Genomic DNA, 26,416 nt, shown 5'->3' on the forward strand with positions numbered 1-26,416 from the left:
AATGTTTTATAATGTTATAACAAGGCTTCCTTGCTCCTACAGTCTATGCCCTGACTAATATTACAAGCATTCTGTATGCCTTCTTCATTTACCTGTGCTAACACTGTCAGAAATATATGGACTTATATACTGAGGTCCCTTTGTTCCTCAGTACTCCCTAGGGACCTACCATTCATTGTGTGTATCCTTCCCTTATTAGACCTCCCAAAATGTACAACCTTGCAATTATCGGGATTATATTCCATCTGCCATTGCTCTGCTCAATTTACCAGCTGATCAATATCAGACCGTAGCCTGAGACCATTCTCACTGTCAGCAACACCCCCAATTTTTGTGTCATCTGCAAACTTATTAATTAAACCTTTTATAGTCACATCAAGTCTTTAATGTACATCACAAACAGCAAATGCCCCAGCACTGATCCCTGTGGTACACCACTGGTCACAGGCTTCCAATTACAAAAACAACCCTCACTTCCCTCTTTCTCTTCTATTTGGAAGCCAATTTTAGATCCAGTTTGCCCACTTGCCTTGGATCCCATGGGCTCCTACCATTTGGACTAGTCTTTAGTTTCTTTTCAGGTTTGGCTAAAAAACAACCAAGTCTTTGATGTAAACCACACAGTTACATAGCCCTTCAATGATTGTATTCCTTTATCATTGGAACATTGCTAGTGCATTTTTCATTCAAAGAGCATGATTTTACATTGATAAATTCCAACCTGTGTTTCAAAAGCTCTCTTTGACTGTGTAATCCTTCAAAATATCCTTTAAACACCATGCATGTCCAATTCATTCAATACCGTCCTTGGGAGAGGATATGAGTCCCACCTTTGTTACAGGGCATAGACTGTAGGAGCAAGGAAGCCTTGACTTTGCAATAATCAATACAGATTCATTATGACTTACCTAGCTTTGGCATCTTTACAATAGGTGAGCACCAGCTAGTATTATTTGGTTCAGTAATAATTGGCACCATGGTGGCTCAGTGGTTAGCACTGCCGCCTCATAGGGACCCGGGTTGGATTCTTGCCTCGGGCAACTGTCTGTGTGGAGTGTGCACATGCTCTCCATGTTTGCATGGGTTTCCTCCGGGTGCTCTGGTTTCCCCCCACAATCCAAAGACGTGCAGGCCAGGTGAATTGGCTATGTTAAATTGCTGATAGTGTCAGGGGCGAATATAGGGTGGGGAATGGGTCTGGGTGAGTTACTCTTCAGAGGGTTGGTGTGGACTTGTTGGGCCGAAGGGTCTGTTTCCATACTATAGGGAATCTAATCTAATGATATTGTCCATCACAAACTTAATCTCTTCCCTCACTTGATCTAATCCCTCCACATTGAATCTGTAAGGACTTTATTTTATAGGCAAAGCAGTCTCCACATTAACATCATGAACATGATGTTCCTGGCCGATTCACACAAATTGATTTTTGATTCTGTAATAGCCTTTATAAGTTACTTGTATAGTTTTTTGGAAGATAAGATATTGTGCTTTCTACCCTTTTAAGCACCCCTATTATCCAATCTGGGAGAGCGTCAGCTTTTGAATTTTCAATTTCTGATTCATTATCCAATTGTTCACTCATTTCTATTTCAGTTTGTCCTTCATTTAATGTCACAATATCTCTTTTTTCTTATTGTCCCTGCTTTAACATTTCTTTAACATGTTAACATGGCACATTCACTGATTCTTTCTCCTGTCTGTAGTGCTCACGATATGATTTACACGACTGAGTTTCTTTTTGATTTGGTAAAGTGAATCTTGTTTTTTTCACTCACCCAGAGATGGGTAACAACTATAACACCCTGTTTCCAGCAACAAAAGTTCAAACTTTGGCATTTTTATCTGCTCTATTGTTTGTTCGGCATCTATTCAAATGCTTTTCCACCAACTCTCATGCTTTGGTTAGTTTCTCTCAAACTCAAACTATACGTTGGAAGTATAGTCTCCAAGCTTTGGTTTATCAACTTTTTGTTAATCAATTTAAGTAGTCCTTTCACTTCATGCTCATGTGCTTGATCAAAAGGACTAAATCCTGTGGACTCATTATGGATATCCCAAATAGCAAACAATAACAAAGGAATTCCCATAGCCCAATCATTAGGGCATATTTGACAATAAGCTTTAATCATGATCTTCAAAGTTTGATGCCTTCTTTCTAATGTACCTTGAGACTGTGGATGATGAATAGAAGATGCAATTTTTCTGATTTCCAAGCTAGTCACCATTTCTTTGAATATTTATGACATAAAATTTGAACGTCAATCTGATTATATTCCTTTGCACAATCCATAGCTTGTTAAAAAAAAACTACTGTTACCACTATGATTTTTGTTGTAACTTTTCCTCAGGCCTACTATTTCAAGACATCTTGTGGAACCAGCCATATTCATTCCTGTTTCTAGGTCGGGGTCCTACCCAATCTGTAAGACCCTGCGAAACAGTTGGTCAAAAACTGGTACTGGAATTAATGGCACAGGTTAATTAATTGAGGGTTGGGATTTTCCTGCTATGTGACATGTATAGCATGTCTGGCAAAACCTGATTGCATCTTTATGTAATCTTGACCAATAAAAATGTTTTAATATTTTTCCTAATATCCAAGTGAACTGTCAAAGGAATTACTATCGTAAAATTTTGTGACAATATTCAGACGGAACTACCACCCGATAGACCTTTGCCATCACTTACCAAAAGGTGATCTCCTTTTCCTCTTTGTACTTTGTCTTTCAAATAATAACACTCAGGTATTGTTTTGATTCAATTTCTGAGTAGGTTGGTATAACTCTTCTAATTCTGAATCCATTTGTTACATTTCTATTAAGAAAATGTGCTGAAAATCTCAGCTTTATTCTTTTTACCTTCACTCTTCTGTAGTTAAATTTTCAAAAATGTAATAATTGAACTTCCAAATCATTTTTCTGTTTCATCGACTCCTTTGCTTCCTTTCTAATTTTATGTGAGTGAGATCTAATCACAACACAAGCCAGAAACAATCCAAAATACTCCTCTTGCAACTTCTCAGTTTCTTTTGCCTCCACTGATAGTTCCCATAACCTTGGTGAAGTCAACATTCTTGAACCTGGCAAATCATTTCCCAAAATAAAATCAGCGGCTTCAATCGAAATTTGTTTCACTACGCTCACTGCAATTTCTCGTGTATTAAATCACTCTTTAATTCAACACTGTTTGATCAGACTGGTTTGTAAATTCCAAGTATATGTCCAAATAATATTTTCTTCTTCATTAATCTCTTCAAAAGACATATAATATCATCACCCAACATCAGTGACTGATTTACTCCAGCATTTCTTTAGTTTCTTCAAATCTTTTGATTTGAAACATAAAAAACACAAGATATAATATTCGGAATCTTCAATAGTCTGATTCTCCATGTTCATATTTTGATGAATAATTTTCTCGACTGTCCTGAGTTTTCTCTCCCTTCTCAGTATGTTCTATGGAAATATGGGGTTCTCTTTGTACTTCTACAGCACTGTAGTTTAATATCTGTTTCCTTTCCTGATGCCCCTTTTCTGCAGATTCTTTATACCTTCCTATTACTACAATCACTTCTAGCTTTGATAAGTCCAATCTTATTACAATGCAAACATGTTATCATATATACCATAAGTACCTGCAAGAATAGCTGCTTCTCTGATCTTTAATATTTGACATTCATCTAAATAAATGGATATATTTGCAGGAATGCTATTTCTGATCTTTTCAATGATCATAATTGCTGTCACATTCTCAAAATCTTTCTCCAACTTGAGTGGTCCAAACCACTGATCCCTGAGCATTTCTTCTTCCCTTGATTTGACAAATGCCCGATTAGATTTATTTCTTGTAGGCCTCAGTTTTAATTGATGAGCTTCTTGGGCAAGCTCATAAGCTTTTCTGACAGGTTTGTACGCTGACAATTGACTCTGACAAACTGGCATACACTGTCAGAGCTGTATTCATCAAAACACCCTGTAACATTAAAGTCTGAACATCCTTCAGTGATCTTTTGCTCACATCATTCTTCCAGCTGCCTTTTCAAATGAGATAAAATACCTTTTGACACCCTTCTTGTAAATTTAGGTACCAAGTGTAGATCAGGTGTCAACCTGCTGAAGGTACCAAACAAGACGAATTGCATGCCAAGCAACAAAAGCAGCAACTGATAGAGCTAAGCATTCCCACAATCAATGGATCAGGTCTAAGCTCTGCAGTTCTGCCACATCCAGTCATGAATGGTGGTGGACAATTAAGCAACTTATGTGAGGAAGAGGTTCCACAAATATCCCCATCCTCAATGATGGAAGAGCCCAACACATCAGTCCAAACGCTGAGGCTAAAGCATTCGCAGCAATCTTCGGCCAGAAGTGCTCAGTGGATGATCCACCTCTGCCTCCTCCACCGGTCCCCAGCAACGCAGATGCCAGTCTTCAGCAAATTCCATTCATTCCATGTGATATCAAAAATTGGTTAGAGGCACTGGATACTGCAAAGCCTTGACAACATAACGACAATCGTACTGAAGAGTTGTGCTCAAGAAATTGCTGTATCCCCTAGCCAAGCTCTTCCAGTACAGTTACAATGCATTGTTACTACCTGACAATGTGAAAAAATGTCTACTCTCAATGATCGGTAAATTGATAGAAGGTGCCATTAACAGTGCTATAAAGCAGTAACCTGCTCAGCAATAACCTGCTCAGTGATGCCCCATCTGGGTTCTGCCAGGACCAATCTGCTCCTAACCTCAGTACAGCCTTGGTTCAAACATGGACAAAAGAGCTGAATTTTAGAGTTGAGGTGAGAGTGATAGCTCTTGATATCTAGGCCACGTTTCATTGAGTGTGGCATCAAGGAGCCCGAGCAAAACCGGAATCAATGGGAACTGGAGGACAAACTCTCCATTGGTTGGATACATATCTGGCACAAAAGAAGATAGTGTTCGCCTAGGTCCAACCATCTTCAGCTGCTTCATCAATGACCTTCCCTCTCTCACCAGGTCAGAAGTGGGGATGTTTATCATTGATTGCACAATGTTCACCACTGTTTATGATTTCTCAGATACTGAAGGAAGGAGTCCATATTCAAATGCAGCAAGATCTGGACAATATCCAGGCTTGAGCTGACAATGGCAAGTAACATTCACGCCATACAAAAGGCACACAATCAGCATCTCCAATAAGAGAAAATCTAACTGCCGCCCCTTGATAATTTTGCCATCACTGAATCCTCCACTATCAATAGCCTGGGGGTTGCCATTGATCAGAAATTCAGCTGAACACATAAATACAATGGTTACAATAGCACTAAATCCACAAACATCCACTCCTTCCACCAGTAATGCCCAAACGCAGCAGTGTTTACTATCCTCAAGATGCACTACAGAAATTCATCAAAGATTGTTAGACAGCACCTTTCAAACACATGACCAATTCCATCTAGAAAGACAAGGGCAAAAGATACATAGGGACGCTACCACCTACAAGTTCCCCTTCAAGCCACTAACCATCCTACCTTGGAAATATATTGCTGTTTCTTCACTGGGATTTCACAAAATCCTGGAATACCCTTCATAAGAGCACTGTGGGTCTACCTGCAGCATATGGACAGCAGTGGTTTAAGAAGATGGCATGGTGGCACACTGCTGCCTCACAGTGCCAGGGACCCGGGTTCGATTCTAGTCTGTGTGGCAGTTGCACATTCTCCCTGTGTCTGTGTGGGCTTCCTTTGGGTGCTCCAGCTTCCTCCCACTGTCCAAAAATGTTCAGGTTAGGTGAATTTGCCATGATAAGTTGTCCATAATGTTCGGGGATGTGTAGGATTAGGTGCATTAGTCAGGGGAAATGTAGAGTAATAGAGTAGGGAAATGGGTCTTGGTGGGTTACTTGGAGGGTCAGTGTGGACTTGTAGGGCCAAATAGCCTGTTTCCACATTGTAAGGATTCTATGATTTTATGAAGGCAGCTCACCACCATTTTCTCAGATCCCCCCTTCGTCGATTTCTAAATCACTTGAAACAACTCATTTTTATGAGATCCTGCTTTCATTTCTACCTTCAATTTATTTGCTAACCTTCTCAGTTTAGCTTTGGTCAAAAAAATTCAAATTATCCACTGTTATATCTTCCATAGATCATCGAACATAGTACAGATCCTTTGGCCCTCGATGTTGCGCCAACCTGTGAAACCAATCTGAAGCCCATATAACGTGCATATTCCATTCTCATCCCTATGCCTATCTAATGGCCATTTAAATGCCTGTAAAGTTGGCGGGTCTAGTGATGTTGCAGGCAGTGCATCCCACGCCCCTACTACTCCCTGAGTAATGAAACTACATCTAACATCTGTCCTAGATCTATCACCCCTCAATTTAAAACTATGTCCCCTTGTGCTAGCCATTGCCATCCGGGGAAAAAGGCTTGCATTGTCCACCCTATCTAACCCTCTGATTATCTTATATTCTCAATTAAGTCACCTCTCAACCTTCTCTCTAAAGAAAACAGCCTCAAGCCTCTCAGCCTTTCCTCCTAAGACCTTCCCTCCATGCCAGACAACATCCTAGTAAATCTCCTCTGAACCCTTTCCAAAGCTTCCATATCCTTCCTGTAATGCGGTGACCAGAACTGTACGCAGTACTCCAAGTGCACCACACCAGAGTTTTGTACAGCTGCAGCATGACCTCATGGTTTGGAAACTCAATCCCTCTACCAATAAAAGCTAACACACTGTATGCCTTCTTAAAAACCCTATCAACCTGGGTGGCAACTTTCAAGGTTCGATGGACCTGGACACCGAGATCCCTTTGCTCATCTACACTACCAAGAATCTTACAATTAGCCCAGTACTCTGCATTCCTGTTACTCCTTCCAAAGTGAATCACCTCACTTTTCAGCATTAAACTCCATTTTCCAGTCAGCCCAACTCTGCAGCTTATCTATGTCCCTCTGTAATCTACAACATCCTTCATCACTATCTACAATGTTGTGGCCATAACGGAGACATGGGTTCCACAGGGGCAGGAATGGTTGCTTGATGTTCCAGGGTTTAGAATGTTTAAAAAGAACAGGGAGGCTGGAAAAAGAGGAGGGGGTGTAGCATTGTTAATCAGAGAGTGCACCACAGCTACAGAAACGAAGGTTGTTGGGGAATATTTGTCTCCTGTGTCAGTATGGGTGGAAGATAGGAACAGCAACAGAATAGCCACCACATTGGGGGTTTTCTACAGACCCCCTAATAGCAGTAGAGAGATTGAAGATCTCATAGGCGGGCAGATTCTGGAAAAATGCAGAAGTAGCAGGGTTGTTGTTATGGGTGATTTCAACTTTCCCAATGTCGACTAGAACCTCCTAAGTGCAGATGGTTTGGATGGAGCCGTTTTTGTCAGGTGTGTTCAGGAGGGTTTCCTTGCTCAGTATGTAGACAGACCAACGAGGGGAGAGGCCATTTTGGATTTGGTGCTCAGCAATGAGCCAGGACAGGTGTCAGATTTCGCGGTGGGAGAGCACTTTGGTGAAAGTGATCACAACTGCCTCACATTTAGCATAGCCTTGGAGACTGAAAGGGGGAGTTACCAAGGGAAGATATTTAATCGGGGAAAAGGAAATTATGACGCTATCAGACAGGAGTTGGGAAGTACAGACTGGGAGCAATTGTTCCACAGAAAGGGCACAGCAGACATGTGGAGACTATTTAAGGAGCAGTTGTTGCGAGTGATGCACAAATTTGTTCCTCTGAGACAGATAAGAAGGGGTAAGGTTAAGGAACGTTGGATGATGAGAACAAAGGAACTTCTCATCAAAAGGAAGAAGGCAGCTTACGTAAGGTGGAGGAAGCAAGGATCTAACACAGCTTTAGAGGATTACAGGCTTGCTAGAAAGGACCTCAGAAATGGACTAAGTGGAGCCAATGGGGCGCACGAAAAAGGCTTAGCAAGAAGGATTAGGGAGAACCCAAAGGCATTTCACTCATACGTGAGGAATAAGAGAATTATCAGGGAGAAGATAGGGCCGATCAGGGATAGCGGAGGGAACACTTATGTGGAGTCTGAGCAGATAGGGGAAGCCCTAAATGAGATTTTTGCTTCAGTTTTCACCAAGGAAATGGAATTTGTTGTAAATGAAAACTTAGAGGAGCTGGGCTACAGATCAAGATTGATGAAGTTGATGTGCTGGAAACTTTGGAAAACATTAAGATTGATAATTCCCCATTGCCAGACCAGATTTACCCTACCCTCTTCGTAGGGTATGTGGAACAATCCATCTTCCGCAACTACACTGGCCCCACCCCCATCTTTTCCTTCGCTACATTGATGACTGTATCGGCGCTACCTCGTGCTCCCACGAGGAGGTTGAACAGTTCATCCACTACACTAACACCTTCCACCCCGACCTCAAATTCACCTGGACAGTCTCGGACTCCTCCCTCCCCTTCCTAGACCTTTCTGTTTCTATCTCAGGCGACCAAATCAACACGGACATCTACTACAAACCAACTGACTCCCACAGCTACCTGGACTACACCTCCTCCCATCCTGCCCCCTGTAAAAACGCCATCCCATTCTCCCAATTCCTTCGTCTCCGCCGCATCTGCTCCCAGGAGGACCAGTTCAAAATACATACAACACAGATGGCCTCCTTCTTCAAGGACCGCAATTTCCCCCCCGACGTGGTCGACGGTGCCCTCCACCGCATCTCCTCCACTTCCCGCTCCTCCGCCCTTGAGCCCCGCCCCTCCAACCGCCACCAGGACAGAACCCCACTGGTCCTCACCTACCACCCCACCAATCTCCATGTACAGCGCATCATCCGCCGTCACTTCCGCCACCTCCAAACAGACCCCAGCACCAAGGATATATTTCCCTCCCCTCCCCTATCAGCTTTCCGTAGAGACCACTCCCTCCGCGACTCCCTTGTCAGATCCACACCCCCCACCGACCCAACCTCCACTCCCGGCACCTTCCCTTGCAACCGCAGGAGGTGCAACACTTGCGCCCACACCTCCCCCCTCACTTCTCTCCAAGGCCCCAAAGGAAACTTCCATATCCGCCACAGATTCACCTGCACCTCCACCCACATCATCTACTGCATCCGCTGCAGCCGGTGTGGCCTCCTCTATATTGGGGAAACAGGCCGCCTACTTGCGGAGCGATTCAGAGAGCACCTCTGGGCCACCCGGACGAACCAACCCAACCAACCTGTAGCACAGCATTTCAACTCCCCCTCCCACTCCACCGAGGATATGCAGGTCATTGGACTCATCCACCGCCAAACCACAACAACCCGACGGTCGGAGGAGGAGCGTCTTATCTTCCGACTGGGAACCCTCCAACCGCAGGGGATGAACTTGGACTTCACCAGTTTCTTCATCCCCCCTCCCCCCACCTTGTCTCAGCCGGATCCCTCCGGCCCGGCACTGCCTTCCTGACCTGCAGTCTTCTTCTTGACCTCTCCGCCTCCATCCTACTCCGACCTATCACCCTCACCTTGACCTCTTTCCACCTATCATATTTCCAACGCCCCTCCTCCAAGTCCCTCCTCCCTACCTTTTATCTTCTCCTGCTGAACACTCTCTGCTCATTCCTGAAGAAGGGCCTGTGCCCGAAACGTCGAATCTCCTGTTCCCTGGATGCTGCCTGACCTGCTGTGCTGTTCCAGCAATAAAGTTTCAACCCAGACCAGATTTATCCTAGGCTGCTCCAGGAAGTGAGAAAGGAGGTTGCTAAGCTTCTGGCGAGGATATTTGCCTCCTCCCTCTGCACAGGAGTCGTACCGGAGGATTGAAAGAAAGCGAATGTTGTTCCTCTTTTGAAGAAGGGTAATAGGGAAATCCCTGGCAATTGCAAACCAGTCAGTCTTACATCAGTGGACAGCAAAGTTTTGGAAAGAATTCTGAGGGGTAGGATTTATGACTATTTGGCAAAGCATAGTGTGATTAAAGGCAGTCAGCATGGCTTTGTGAGGGGCAGGTCATACCTCACAAATTGGATTGAGTTCTTCGAGGAGGTGTCAAGACAGGTCGATGATGGTCGAGCAGTGGATGTGGTGTATATGGACTTCATCAAGGCATTTGATAAGGTTCCCATGGTAGGCTCATTCATAAAGTCAGGAAGTATGGGATACAGAGGGATTTGGCTATCTGGACTCAGAATTGGCTGGCTGACAGAAGGCAAAGAGTGGTTGTAGATGGAAAGTATTCTGCCTGGAAGTCAGTGTTGAGTGGGGTCCCGCAGGGCTCTATTCTTGGGCCTCTGCTCTTTGTAGTTTTTATAATTGACTTGGATGAGGAGGTTGATGGGTGGGTTAGTAAATTTGCAGAAGACACAAAGGTTGGAGGTGTTGTCAATAGTATAGAGGGCTAATGAAGGCTGCAGCGTGACATAGGCAGGATGCAGAGCTGGGCTGAGAAATGGCAGATGGAGTTCAACCTGGATAAATGCGAAATGATGCATTTTGGAAGGTCAAACCAGAATGCTGAATATAGAATTAAAGACAGGATTCTTGGCAGTGTAGAAGAACAGAGGGATCTGGATAAGCAAGTACATAGATCCCTCAAAGTTGCCACCCAAGTGGATAGTGTTGTTAAGAAAGCACATGGTGGTTTGGCTTTCATTAACAGGGGGATCAAGTTTAAGAGCCACGACGTTTTGCTGCAGCTCTACTGCAAGTCCCTGATGAGACCACACTTGGAATATTGTGTCCAGTTCTGGTCACCTTAATAGGAAAGATACAGAGGCTTTGGAGAGGGTGCAAAGAAGGTTTACCAGGATGGTGCCTGGACTGGAGGGTTTGCCTTATGAAGAAAGGTTGAATAAGCTTGGACTTTTCTCTCTGGAGAGAAGGAGGAAGAGAGGAGACCTGATTGAGGTGTACAAAATAATGAGTGGAATAGATAGAGTCAATAGTCAGAGACTTTTCCCCAGGGCAGGGTTGACTGGTATGAGGAGTCATAGTTTGAAGATATTAGGAGGAAGAAATAAAGGAGACCTCAGAGGTAGGTTCTTTACGCGGAGAGTTGTGAATGCATGGAATGCATTGCCAGCGGTGGTGGTAGAACCAGAGTCATTGGGGACATTTAAGCAACTGCTAGACATGCACATGGATAGCAGTGAGTTGAGGGGTGCGTAGGTTAAGTTACTATATTTTACATTAGGATTAAACCTCGGCACAACATCTTGGGCCAAAGGGCCTTTTCTGTGCTGTACTTTTCTATGTTCCATGTTCTATCTACAACTCTACTCACCTTAGTGTCATCCGCAAATTTATTAACCCATTCTTCAATGCCCTCATTCAGGTCATTTATAAAAATGGCACACAGCAGTAGACCCAAAACAGATACTTGTGGTACCCCACTAATAACTGAACTCCAGGATGAATATTTCCCATCAACCTCCACCTTCTGTCTTCTTTCAGCTAGCCAATTTCGGATCCAAACCGCTAAATCAGTCTCAATCCCATGCCTCTGTATTTTGTACAATAGCCCTCCATGGGGAACCTTATCAAACACCTTACTGAAATCCATATACACCACATCAACCACTTTACCCTCATCTACTTGTTTGGTCACCTTCTCAAGGAACTCAATAAGGTTTGTGAGGCATGACCTATGCTTCACAAAACTGTGTTGACTATGCCTAATCAACTTATTCCTTTCAAAATGATTATAAATCCTAACTCTTATAATCCTTTCCAACACTTTACCCACAACCAAAGTAAGGCTTACTGGTCTATAATCACCAGGGTTGTCTCTACTCCTCTTCCTGAACAAGGAACAGCATTTGCTATCCTTCAGTCTTCTGGCACTATTCCTGTAGACAATGACAACATAAAGATCAAATCCAAAGGCTTGTCAATTTCCTCCCTGGCTTCCCAGAGGATCCTAGGATAAATCCCATCTGGCCCAGAAGACTTATCTATTTTACACTTTCCAGAATTACTAACACCTTCTCCTTGTGAACCTCAATCCCATCTACTTTAGTAGTTGATACCTCAGTATTCTCCTCAATAACATCGTCTTTTTCAGTTATCTTCTCCTACCTCCTCTGACTCCACATACAACTTCCCACTACTAACCTTGATTGGCCCTAATCTTATTCTAATATTTCTTTTATTCCTGATATACCTCTAGAAAGCCTTAGTGTTTTCCTTGATCCTATCCGCCAATGACCTCTCATGTCCCCTCCTGGCTCTTCTTAGGTCTTTCCTGGCTAACTTGTAACTCTCAAGTGCCCTAACTGAGCCATCACATCACATCCTAACATAAGCCTTCTTCTTCCTCTTCACAAGAAATTAATCTTCCTTAGTAAACCACGACTTCCTCGCTCGACCACTTCCTCCCTGCCTGACCGGTACATACTTATCAAGGATCCACAGTATCTGGATCAGTGGTGCTGGAAGAGCACAGCAATTCAGGCAGCATCTGACGAGCAGCAAAATCGACGTTTCAGGCAAAAGCCCTTCATCCTGATGAAGGGCTTTTGCCCGAAACGTCAATTTTGCTGCTCGTCGGATGCTGCCTGAATTGCTGTACTCTTCCAGCACCACTGTTCCAGAATCTGGTTTCCAGCATCTGCAGTCATTGTTTTTACCTAAGGATCCACAGTAGCTGTTCCTTGAGTAAGCTCCACATTTCAATTGTGCCTATCCCCTGCAGTTTCCTTCCCCATTCTATGCATCCTAAATCTTGCCTAATCACATCGTAATTGCCTTTCCCCCAGCTATAACTCTTGCCCTGCAATTTATACCTATCCCTTTCCATGACCAAAGTAAACATAACCGAATTGTGGTCACTATCACCAAAGCGCTCACCTACCTCCAAATCTAACACCTGGCTGGGTTCATTACGCAGTACCAAATCCAATGTGGCCTCACCCCTTGTTGACCTGTCTACATACTGTGTCAGAAAACTCTCCTGCACTCATTGGACAAAAACTGACCCATCTAAAGTACTTGAACTATAGTATTCCCAGTCAATATTTGGAAAGTTACAATCCCGTGTAACAATTACCCTGTCTCTCTCGCTCCTATCAAGGATCATCTTTGCTGACCTATCCTTTACATCTCTGGAACTATTCGGAGGCCAATAGTCCCAACAGGGTGATGTCTCCTTTCCTGTTTCTAACCTCAGCCCATGCTGCGTCAGTAGAGGAGTCTTCAAACATCCTTTCTGCAACCATAATATCCTCTTTGACTAACAATGCCACCCCCCACTCCTCTTTTACTATCTTCTCTGTTCTTACTGAAACATCTAAATCCCGGAACGTGCAACAACCATTCCTGTCCCTGCTCTATCCATGTCTCCAAAATGGCCACAACATCGAAGTCCCAGATACCAACCCATGCTGCAAGTTCACCCACCTTATTCCGGATGCTCCTGGCGTTGAAGTAGACACGCTTCAAACCGGTGCCTTCTTGCTTGCTTGCTTGCCGGTGCCTTGTTGTGACCCTGAAACCTTTTTTTCTGATCTCACTACTCTCAACCTCCTGTATACTGGAACTACAATTTAGGTTCCCATCCCCCTGCTGAATTAGCTTAAATTGACCCGAAGATCATTAGTAAATGTCCCTCCTAGGATATTGGTACCCCTCTGGTTCAGGTGAAGACCATCCTGTTTGTAGAGGTACCACCTACCCCAGAAAGAGCCCCAATTATCTTGGAATCCAAAACTCTCCCTCCTGCACCATCCCTGTGTTCAACTCCTCTCTCTCCCTATTCCTCACCTGGCTAGCACATTGCACAGGCAAAAAACCAGAGATAACATTTCTATTCTAACTCTAAGCTTCCACCCCTAGTTCACTGAATTTCTGCTATAAATCCCCATCTCTCTTCCTACCTATGTCGTTGCTGCCTATGTAGACCATGACTTGGGCTGCTCCCCTTCCCCCTCAAGGATTCTGAAAACACGATCCGAGATATCACGAGCCGTGACATGTGGGAATAACACACCAACTGTGAGTCTCTCTCGTTCCCACAGAACCTTCTACCTATTCCCTAATTATGGAGTTGTCAAAGGCTAATGCTCTGCTCTTCTTCCCCCCTCCCTTCTGAGCAACAGGGACAGACTCTGTGCCAGAGACGTGTACTCCATTGCTTACTCCTGGTAAGTCGTCCCCTCTCAACAGTATCCAAAATGGTATACTTGTTGTTGAGGGGAACAGCCACAGGGGATGCCTGCACTGCCTGTCGGTTCCCTTTCCATGCCCTGACAGTAACCCATCTACCTTCTTTTACCTGCGCTGTGACTACTTCCCTGTAACTCCTTTCAATAAGCCTCCCGAATGATTTGAAGATTATCCAGCTCCAGCTCCAGTTCCCTAACACGGTTTTCAAGGAGCTGGAATTGGGTGCACTTCCCGCAGATGTAGTCAGCAGGGACACTAGTGTTGACCCTTACCTCCCACATTCTGCAGGAGGAACATTCAACTGCCCTAACCATCATTTGCACTATTCTAAATTCCTAACAAGACTACAGAAAACTCTTAACAACTTTCAAAGCCATCTTTAAAATTAATGCAATAAATATCACCATAACACAGCCATTTATGTCCAGAAACACCTTCTACTTGTTATTTTAAAAAGAAAGACACAGGTCCCTATTAAATCCTGTGAATTCAAATCATATTAGAGCCCAAGCCAGTTATGATCTCAGCTGGTGATACTACTGGGGAGACAGAAATCTACTTGATAGATCATATTTTGTATTGTTTTAATTTAACAAGATGGTCTTTCCAAACTTGCAATGTCGCAGATTGGGATTGAACATTAAAACAGAAGTTTATTACATGAAAGAAGTAGGGGTAAAATAGAACATTCCTGAAGAAGGGCTTATGCCCGAAACGTCGATTCTCCTGTTCCTTGGATGCTGCCTGACCTGCTGCGCTTTTCCAGCAACACATTTTCAGCTCCAATCTCCAGCATCTGCAGTCCTCACTTTCTCCTCGTAAAATAGAACTAACCAAGTTGTTTGCAAATAGCACAATTGGAAAGGTTTTGCCACATATGCTAAAAAGATGATTCTATTCCCAACATCATCACTTTACAGGACTCAAATAACAAAGAGAGTTCCCTTTTCCATCATCTATAAGGAGAAAGTGAGGACATCCAAAAGTTTGACTTAACTGTCTCTTTCATTTCTGAGTCTTGAGAGTGTGATACCCTATCCCTTGATTACTCACACAACTGAGCTTAGACTTTCTTAGCTTCAAATAATGAATTTGGATTTCTGACCAAATACTTCTGATCTGGTATTTTCAAACTTAAAATCCTTACTCTGAGATAACCTGTTTTCTAACTGTACCCACTAACTCCTTTGTACAAGAGAAACTGTTTTTGCAACTAACCACAACCAGGATATCCGAAAGCTGAAGTGTAAAGCTTGGTAATTCATAGATTTTTCCTGCAAGTCAAGAAAAAACTCAATTTCTGATTCTTCTACATCGAAAGCAAGCAGGTAGTTTTCGATATTTACTCTTTTTGATCATAAAACTCTCAACATAAATTCCCATGTCACTCTCTGAGCCACTCTCACACATAGTTGTTTATAAGTTACAGTTCCAAAAAGACTGACAAGTTAATTATTAAACTGCCCTCATACACATAAACCAAAACCAACGTGCCACTAGTTCAAGACTCGTGCTTTAAATAAATGATATTATTGTGTGTAAGTCAAAGACTTTATATCACAATCCATCAAACAAAATTTAACGCTGTCAAGGTGAGCTTCTGATCACACATCTGAATTACCACAAAGGTGACAACAAAAGCATACAACATTTATGTAATGGCTTTAAATACTAAACTGTCCAAAAGTGCATCATAGGAGTATTAGAAAACAAAACATGATACGGAACTACATAAGTGGTAATTGGTCAGATGACTAAAAGATGAGGTAATTGATAGCTTTAAAGGAGGAAGGTGATGTAAAGAGGCAGAGAGGTGTGTGTGTGCATGTGTGCGTGTGTGTGTGTGCATGTGGGTGCGTGTGTGCAAGTGTGTGTGTGCGCGTGTGCATGTGCGTGTGTGTGTATTGCAGAACTTTAGCCTCTAGGCAACTGAAGACACTACCAGCAAGGGTGAAGTGGTTAAAATCAGGGATGCATGAGAGGCTGGAGTTATCATACGACCATAAGAGGAGTTAGGAGACAATTCCAAAGCCTTAATGAACACCTGCTCTATTAGCATCATCACACAAAAAGCTAATGCCCACTCATAACAAAATGGCACTCCATGATCAAAAATGCCATCAAGACCTTCCAATCAACAAGAATAGTTCCTGAGGGACATGATGGAAAGGGAATCTGCTCATGGGCAACAATGTTACACTGCACCTACTGGCTGACAATTGCTGTCCTCACTGTGGGAGAAGCTGCAAGGCGAAGGCAGGGCTTGTAGGCCACCATAGTTAGAACACCCATAGTTGACACTACCATCTCAACACCTATCTGCAAGGAAGAATCAACCTTGGCATGAGAGATTGCAGATGATAACCTGCTGGCTAAACTTTGATCACCTTTACAACATTTGTTATATGACCTAGTGTCAAATTTGGTGTCATAATAGTCTGTGAGACACCTTGGTTGTTTTATTATATTAATGGTCCTTTATAAAGGACTGTTATCATACTAATATGCTGTTTCATGTAGAATTGAAAAAGATCAAAAGGAAGCAGAAGCAATAATGAATAATTGGATTGCACTGAAGTCAGTGGGAATCAATAGGAACGGTCTCTTCTAGTTAAAGTGATTGCTGACACTTTGGAAGGCATTCATGGTTGTTAGAGGCCAGCAGATTACAGCTGCAGTTTCTTAAGGTAAAGTCCTTGACTCAATTAATTTTCACTTCCTGACCTCTAAAAACCTTGAGGGTCAAGTGGAGAGAATTTTCATCCTTGCCTCAGATAGATGCAGCTCCAACAAAAGCACAGTGCCATTCATGAAAAAAAATCTTTCCTGATTAATGCTCATGTACTGACCTTAATTTCACCCCCTCTACCTGCAGCACACTGTAACCTAAGTATGTTCGACATGAAGGATACATTGAAAGACAGGACAGTAAAATCTCAGAAACGTCATCTCTTTCAAGCCATAATAATTGTGCCAGACATACATCACTCTCCCTTCATTGTTGCTGAGTTATTAATTCTTATACGACCCTGGGAGTGCCATCACCACCACACTGACTGCACAGTTCAGTAAGACCATTTTCTTAGGGCAACTAGAATGGGCAGGAAATCAGTTTGTAAGAAATAATAGCGGGAATACATCATTTGGCCACTTGAGCATCCTCCACAGATGCTGCAGCCTTGTCCACCACACTATCAGAAGAGTGCTGAAGCTTTGGAGAGAGTGCAGCGAAGGTTCACCAGGATATTGCCTGGTCTCCAGGACATTGGATGTGAGGAAAGGTTAAAAAGACTAGGACTGTTTTCTCTGGAAAGACAGCGGCTGAGAGGAGACCTGATAGAGACCTACAAAATTATGAGAGGCATTGATAGGGGTGGATAACCAAAGGCTTTTTCCCAGGGTTGGAGTTCAATTACAAGGGGGCACAGTTCAAGGTGAGAGAGGGAAAAGATAAGGGCGATGTGCGAGGGAAGTTTTTTACACAGAGTGGTAGGGGTCTGGAACACACTACCAGGGGAGGTGGTGGAAGCAGGCACGTTTACAATATTTAAGAGGTATCGGGATGGTTATGTGAATATGGAGGTAATAGAGGGATAGGGACCGAATAACGGCAGAAGGTTTGTTTTTTCAGTTCAGCTAGGGCATGATGATCGGCATAGGACTGGAGGGCCGAAGGGCCTGTTTTTGTGCTGTACTTCTCTTTTGTTCTTGTTCTTTGTTCTCTACCATTCAAAAAGATTGTGCCTAATCTGTCTGTGACCTGAACTCCACATTCCTGCATCTCCCCTCCACCCGTATCAAATAGGTCATAGAGTCATGGAGAATGAAAACAGACCCTTTGGTCCAACCAGTCCATCCCAAATTAAACTAGTCCCACTTACCTGTGCTTAACCCATATCCCTCCAAACGTTTCTTATTCATGTAATTATCCAAGTGCCTCTTAAACTTTGTCAATGACCCTGCCTCCCTTGTCCAGGGAAGAGAGTTCCAAAGACTCTCTGGGATAAGAAACTGTTATCATTTCAGTCTTAAATGGGAGTCTGCTTATTTTTTAAAACAATCACAGAGAATGCTGGAGAAACTCCGCAGGTCTGGCAGCATCTGAGGAGAGAGAAATGGAAGTTAACGCTTTGAGTCCAATATGACTCCTCTTCATACTCTCCTAAATAAGACCTGTACTGGACTCAACATATTAAATCTGCTTCTCTCCTGACAGATGCTGCCAGACTTGCCGAGTTTCTCCAGCACTCTCTGTGTTTGTTTCAGATTTCCAGCATCTGCAATGTTATACCTTTATCCCTTAATTTTTAATCTGTGTCTCCTAGTCCTAGATACTGTACATTCTGAAAACCAATAGACTAAAGAACAATACAGAACAGGAACAGGCCTTCGGTGCTCCAAGCCTGTGCCATCACATTTTGCACTTTCACACTAAAACTATCTTCACTTACGATATCCCTATCCCTCTATTTCCTTCCTATTCAATAAGAGGAACCACATGGAGCTTTCAAATTGAGACCACTATATCACTGTATTGTACCACCCTCGTTGTAAATCAGGACATCAAATAACCCATCCTCACCCCCTAGCCCCTACATCTATACCATGGTATAAGCAGTGTGTTGGATCATCTCATGCCTTCACTTGAGGCTGGAACAGTATACTAGCTGCAGCCTGAGATAGGCCCTGACATGCTGAGATAGTTCAATACATGCTGTTGAGGGTTAAAACAGAATCAGAGAGACAAAATAAAATGATGACGTTCATCTACCTTGTATTTAGTGTGTGTGATCTAGGGAGGGCAGTCAATGAACTAAATATTAAATTCGAATGGAGTTGGTGTCAGTGACTATGCTACTGTCTTCTTGTATTTTTAAATCAGTGCTTAATTGTGATGTGATTCACCAACATGTTTTTACACTTAATCCGATATTATCCTCATTTGTTTCACTTCACTGACCAGCAAGGTCCCAGATCATGAAGGGATGAGTCACTTTTTGCTCTGAACAATTTGGCACTGTGAGCTGTGATCTTTGCATGGCTTTTATTATTGAATTGAATCTGAAATCCACTGGTCTTGCAAGTAATAATTTAAATAACTCTTCCTTTAGAACAACTATTGTCTTTGATTTATGAGTTTGTTTGAAAAGGGTTATGTGAATTCAACATGAATGCCTTTGTTGATAAACAGAATCCATCAGTGTAATGGGAATTGATTTATTCTTCAGGCCAAGTAAACTGCTGACAGCTCCCTTCATAAATCCAGCCTTACAAAATAGGAGTGTCCAGGATTGATCAAATCCCTACAACATAGAAGCAGCTCATTCAGCCCATCGAGTCCACACTGAACCTCTGAAGAGCATCTTACCCAATCCCTGTAGCCCTATATTTCCCATGGCGAATACACCTAACCTGTACACCTTTCAGCTGTGGGAGGAAACCCACACAGACACAGGGAGGCTGTGTAAACTTCACATGGAAAGTTGTCTGAGGCTGGAACTGAATCGAGGTCCCTAATGCTGTGAGGTAGCAGTGCTGACCACAGAGCCACCGTGCTGAACTTCTTGTGCTGTTTCTCTCGTCAAATAGCTTGCCAACATTTATTGTCAACTTTCATGAGCGAGTGGTCAATGATCTGGATGGTCGTCCAGCAGCTGTACAATCATATCCTGCTGAAGAGTGAGAATGGAAGGAAAGGGGAGAAAACTGTATGAGTGATACAAACAGTGTACCTCCAATAATTGTGCCCTGGATTAGATTGATTGGTTCTTTTGATAAAGTGCCAATATCAATAATATTGAGCATGGGGAAGAGCAGTGCGGAGTTTGACTGCCTTTCCCATTCAGAGACAGAGAAATTCAGAGAACTATCCAATGATCAAACATAGCCAGTTTTGAGAAGATTTGTAACTCAGGTCGAGGTTCAGGATGTAGGCTTGCTCATTGAGCTGGAAGGTTCATTTCCATATGTTTCATCACCCAAGTAGGTAACATCTTCACTGGGCCTCCGGGCGAAGCACTGCTGATAATTCCTGCTTTCTATTTATATGTTTGGGTTTCTTTGGGTTGGTGATGTCATTTCCTGTGGTGACATCATTTCTCGGGGGTGGTAGATGGGGTCTAACTCAATGTGTTTGTTGATAGAGTTCTGGTTGGAATGCTATGCTTCTCGGAATTCTCGTGCGTGTCGCTGTTTGCCACAAAACGACATGACCCTCTTTCATTGGTATCCTTTACATATAGTTGAGGAAGGACACAACTTCGACTGGTACAACACATCCATCCTAAAACAAGCCAAACAGAGACATGCATGAGAATTCCTAGAAGTATGGCATTCCAACCAGAACTCTATCAACAAACACATCGAGTTAGACCCCATCTATTACCCCGAGAAAAAGAACAGGAAATTAGATTACCACGGGAAATGACATCACCACAGGAAATGACGTCACCAACCCAAAGAAACCCAAACATATAAATATAAAGCAGGAATTATCAGCAGTGCTTCATCCAGAGGCCCACTGAGGATGTTACCTAGTATGGTGACAAAATGTTTGGAAATGAATCTTCCAGCTCAGCAGGCAAACCTACATCCAGAATGATCTACCATTTATTAAAAGAACTGCAATTATTGATGATCTGAAGCAAAAACAAAAGTCGCTGGAGAAAGTAAGTAGGTTTGGCAGCATCTGTTGAGAGAAAGCAGAGTTAATATTTTGAGTCTGGTAACCCCTCGTCAGATCTGAGTTCAGACCTGCTGAGTTTCTCCAGCAATTTCAGTTTTTATTTCAGCCCTTCATGGCTTGTGCAATGAGCCTGCCTTTTGTAATGTGTGTCCTACGATCTTATACTCCACAGCCCCCTGATGAAGGAGCGGCGCTCTGAAAGCTAGTGCTTCCAAATAAACCTGTTGGACCATAACCTGGTATTATATGATTTTTAATTTTGGAATATAGTGCCATTGGAGGCTAATGGTCATAGGATCCTGTGATAAATACAGATGAACAATATAAGCTGCAAGGCTGCACAGCAATCTGAAAGTCCTCATGCAGGCTGTGCCTAAGTCAGCTCTTTAAGTTACCACATGTGTGCAAAATAATTTAAAAGGACCACACACTTAAGATGTTTAATCCACCCTTCCTCAAAGACCAGTCCAAAGATAAAGATCTGCAGTTTACCTCAAGAGCCTCAACTGAGTCTTGAATGGATGCAAGATTTTTGCTTTCATCACCCCACTCAGAAGCGTGCTGCAAGTATTGCTTAACTGCACGGTGATGATGGCCTAGTCATTAATCCAGAGACTGAGGTAGTGTTCTGGAGAACCAGATTTGAATGACGCCATGGCAGATGGTGGCATTGGAATTCAATAAAAATCAGGTTTTAAGAGTCGAACAATGACCATGAATCTGTTGTCAATTGTCAGGAAAAACCCATCTGGTCCACTAATGTGCCTTTGGATTAGATTCCCTACAGTGTGGTAACAGGCCCTTCGGCCCAACAAGTCCACACTGACCCACCAAAGAGCAACCCACCCAGACCCATCTCCCTCTGACTAATGCACCTAACACTATGGGCAATTTTGCATGGCTAATTCACCAGACCTGCACATCTTTGGACTGTGGTAGGAAACCAGAGCAAACCCATGCAGACACAGGGAGAATGTGCAAACTCCACACAGACAGTCACCCGAGGCTGGAATTGAACCTAGGTCCCTGGTGCTGTGAGGCTGCAGTGCTAACTACTGAGCCACCGTGCCGCACAAAGGAAGGAAGCTGTCATCTTTACTTGGTCTGGCCTACATGTGACTCCAGACAATGTGACTGACTCTTAACCGCCCTCTGGGCAATTATGGATGGACAACAAATGCCGGCCGAGCCAACAATGCTCCCATCCTGTGAATGAATGAAACAAACTTACCTGACATCAATCCTAAATCAGCCTTTCCTCAGTTTGAGCCTGCACTGACCACCTTGTTTGCTGTCTCAGATTATTTACAAGTTATATCCTGGAATTATGGGATTTGAACAGTCTAGTCGAAGAACGCGAGCAGATTTGTCAAACATGATTAACCTGTCACAAAACCATATTGATTCAGTTTGATTGAAGCTTTTCTAAGTGTCCAGCCTATTTCTTCCTAAAGAATGGACTCAAACATTTTCACAACAACAGATGGTAGACCAACTGGCCTATAGTTTCCTGGTTTACGCATCCCTCCCATCTTGAACAGAGGCATCACATTTCCAGTCCACTGGAACCCTCTGGAATTTACCAGCACAGTGCAGCACTGGTAAAATAGAAGATGTATGTTAAGAAGTGTGATTTCCTTAAAAGGGATCTGGTGATGAAGCTCAGCAACATGACAACTGTAGATCACACCTGTCTCTACCTCACCATTTCTAGCTTTATAGTGAGTGTGAAGTTTATGCTGTGCCCCAAATACTGAAATTAAATTGTGTAAATTTGGAATCCCCAGTCACTGTTGAGCTAGCTCATCAGAGCTGGTGACAATTGGATGACAACTTCAATGATATAACCCTGGATTTTCATAGTTTCCCATTCATACTTGATATTGAGGTGAAGACAGGACCAGACGCATCTCTGATATCTGTTGACACTCAGAGGTGAGACTCATGCTTGCTCATGGGTGGACAGTAATGAAGGTGAATGAAGTGTCAGAATGTCACCAACATCTGTGGATTTATATCAATAAAGGAGGGATGGGAGGAGATTAGAGTGTAAAAGAACAAACCTTGTATAGATCAAGACATAACATCAGAATTTGAATTAGAATTTCGCGAGCTCTTCAGATTCAAATGAACTTTCTTCTTTCTGTTTTTCAGGTGGTGAGTTTTGCAAGTCTCAAGTATGATACCTCTTACACTTGGATGGTGTTGTGTTTCCTATGGTGCTCCATAGTGCAGTCTATTCTCCTGCCGTTATTCCTTTGGGCTTGTGACCGCTACAGGGCTGATGTGAAAAGTGTATGGGAAAAATGTGTAGCTATTATGTCCAATGATGAAACAGATGACGGTAATGGTCTTTCTTGATTGAATTCTGTAGAGTTAATACCAATTAGTGCCTTGAATTTAGCTTGTAAATTCTGTCCATTTAAAGTAATTGTCCTAAGTTTATATGAGGTAACCCAACTGGTAGACTGCAGTGCTGCTATGTACAGCCTGTACACTGTCCACTGTTTAATAAAGGGCCCAGTCTGTACAAAGTCCCTTTGTACCTATGGCATATGGTCCTATCTCTGTTGTTTCTGTACATAGGACATGGTGCAGCCTCCCACAACACTGAACAAAGACAAAAACACAATAGTCAGAATCTTGTAGAGTTCTGAGTGATGTGGACTATAGTTAAGCTTTGTGACAAAATCAGATGAAAAGTTCAGTGAAGCTGATTTGATGATGAAAGCATCTTGCTCCATCTTCTATGCATTTCACAAATGGCATGGTGTGTAAGGAATGAGACAGTAACTAATTAAGGAGGATTATTGTTCATTAAATGCCTCTTTGACACTTAATTAACTAATCCATTAAATACACCATTTTACTATCTTATCAAAGCAAACTAGCTCTGGAGAAACCTCAACATGGCCAGCAGAGCTGGTGTCTTGCAGATTCAACTTGCTGCTTGCTCTGAATGACCTCCATGTTGGACAATGGGAAAGAACATCTCAGGGCACATGCCATGGGCACCATCCACACGCATCCCATTGACATGGGCCAGTCTCTAAGAAATCTCATGGCACATCTCCGATCCACTTACAGATCACTTCTGCTCTTCACACTGCACTTGGGCTGCACTGGTAATTATCAGTGTAACACTGCAGCAAGGACACACAACCAGCTTGTGGACTGGATGGGGCTGAATTTCCGGGCTCTTCACTCACTGTCATAGCATGCACTCAATCTGAGCTGACCTGGATGCTCTTCGCATCCCTGCCTTGCATTGTCTTGCATTGATTATTTGCACTTTGCCCCCTCAGCCAGAGATACCAGGCTCAGATTACTGCTGTCTTGCTGTGCTGTTTAGGGCAGACACAAAGGAAGGAAGCTTGTTATGATGGTCAGTCAAAGAAGGGGGAATAGCCTTTGCTCAGGGAGTCCTGGCACTGTGAGACTAGGCCAGCCTCTGGTTAGAGTCCAGAGGCTTGGACATGGTCAGTCAGCCACTCAGAGTGGTCAGAGTTGGGATTTTGCCTTTATAAGGGGTGAAAAGCCAAACGTCTGGCATTCCACCACTTGTCTGCATCCAAGAGACTGTTTCCCTCCGGCCACCCTCCCATCCCGGGAGTGTGAGGGAGGCAGGCAAGTGGGTGGTACAGCTCTTAATGTTGTTGCAGGGTGGGGAAGTGTCCTTAGCCAGTGAAAGGGCAGCAAAGAACATCAGGGTCAGTGCCGTTGGGGTTTGGGGGGGATCACAGAAAGTGAGGGAAGGTGTTCCAGACAATAATGAGAATGGTAGATGGGATGTAGTGGGAACTGGGTACAATGTCAAGGATGGAGTGAGTGTGACACATCAGGGAGAAGAAAGTGGCACTTATGCTGACAGGGTGGACAAGGTCATTGACCTTCTTCCTATAGTGGTTGTGCATTCCTCCAGCCAGCAGGTTCTGCCCTGACCCAACAGGCAGCCTCAGATTAGGCTGGGCATGGTGTGGTGTGGTGTTCCCCACCTTTGGACCTGGGAGACAAGGAAGTCACACCCCTGAGCCACTCTGTCCAGCAACACCTCTCGGTCCCTGCCCACAAAGCATGGCTCGAAATGCCCTTTGTCTGCCACATTCAGGAACCATGCAGAACAGCTCTTAGCTGATAGTCCAGGTGCACAAAGAACTTTTAAAGGTGGCACTAGTGCAAAGGATGCTGGTGATTTCCAGCACTGCTGAGTGGTTAGTTACTCTGGGAACAGCATGTGGTAAGGTGGGTCCAAATCAGATGTTAGCAACATAATAGGGGCAACGTAAGTGGTAAATGAGGCGAGTTTGATAAGATACAGCGAGAAAGCTCACTATACCTCCTGATGGAAATCCCTCCAAAACCTCAACGCATCTCAGATTTAGCCAAAGAAATATGAGATTCAGCCCATTGCAAGGTTGAAATGTTTTTTGTTGTTTTCGTTGGTGAACCCCTAATAAAGTGAACTCATTAATAGCTGCTTGTAGCTAAGCTGGTATCAGCTTTACAGTGTGACACCCAGCAAAAGACTTGCATTTATATAGTGCCTTTCAAAATCAAAGGAAGTCTTAAAGCACTTTGCAGCCAATTAAGTATTTTCAAAATGAAATCACTTGTAATCTAGAGCAACCAATTTGCACACAGCAAGCTCTCACAATCAGCAACATGATAATGACAACATAATCTGATTTTGTGATGTTGATTGAGGGATAAATATTGGCCAGGCCACTGGATGTAAACTCCACCCTACCTGTTTTTCTGAATAGTGCCAAGAGAGCAATGTACAGTATTGATATGGGAGTGCTTTGATTTAACATCTGCAAGACGGCACCTCTGATATCGCAGCTACCCCTCTGCTCTGCATCAAAGTATCTGCTTTGATTTTTGTGCTCAATTCTTTGGAGTGGGTCTTGAACCCAGGACCTTCTGTTCATGATCCCTTCTGGGATTTGCTCCAGTATGTAAGGCCTGCTGTTTAGATATGGCCCAGTGCATGGAGATGCCATATTTGCTCATAGTTCAGGGTGTTCAATATCCCAAAGGAAACATGACCATAGTCAAGCAATAGTTCTATGCTTTGCACAGTCTAGCCCTTAGTATGTCCACGCATTAATATCTCCAAATGAATTTCATTGCTAATTCAGCAAATTACCTCCCAAGTGGAATGTACTATTACGCACTCTTTTAGTGCAAACATTTAATTTGAAATTACTTTCTGATTTAATTTCAGGCTTCATTAGCAGTGCCTTTTAGAGAAGATGTGTTGCAAATGTAGCTTTAGACAATTTTGAATCACAAATGACTCATAAGATGAATTTCTTTGTTTTAGGAAACAGTCAGGATGGAGCAATTCACTCGGAATCTTTCTTTGAAAGACCCTATGAATATAACTGCACCACTGAAATCCTGACAGTAGATCGCATTGCCAAGTATGACTTCTCAGCTCTGGAAAGGGGAGTGCCCCAGGTGTACCCAATGAGAGAGATGCAAGAGGATAAGATGCAATATTTACAGGTATTTGTCTAAACCTGGATTCCAGAGATTAGAATTCGTTGTGTTATTAAAACATACTTTTACTCCAAGCTATTGAGTCAAATAAATCATTTGCCTTCAGAATTC

At 43.2% G+C, this 26,416-nt stretch overlaps 1 protein-coding gene across 4 annotated transcripts in view; it reads left to right on the forward strand.

The window, feature by feature from the left end:
- gpr153 (G protein-coupled receptor 153) overlaps window positions 1-26,416 on the forward strand; it is a 99,650-nt gene that overhangs the window by 59,033 nt on the left and 14,201 nt on the right. For all 4 annotated transcript variants that reach the window (XM_043676075.2, XM_043676074.2, XM_043676076.2 and 1 more), the window contains exons 5-6: window positions 22,955-23,144; window positions 26,127-26,311. In XM_043676075.2, the coding sequence (XP_043532010.1) occupies window positions 22,955-23,144; window positions 26,127-26,311 (375 nt within the window). The remainder of the gene's footprint in view (window positions 1-22,954; window positions 23,145-26,126; window positions 26,312-26,416) is intronic.

The sequence above is a fragment of the Chiloscyllium plagiosum genome, unplaced genomic scaffold (assembly GCF_037043375.1).
Source record: "Chiloscyllium plagiosum isolate Xiang-an unplaced genomic scaffold, Cpla_swu_hap1 HiC_scaffold_37, whole genome shotgun sequence".
NCBI lineage: Eukaryota > Metazoa > Chordata > Chondrichthyes > Orectolobiformes > Hemiscylliidae > Chiloscyllium > Chiloscyllium plagiosum.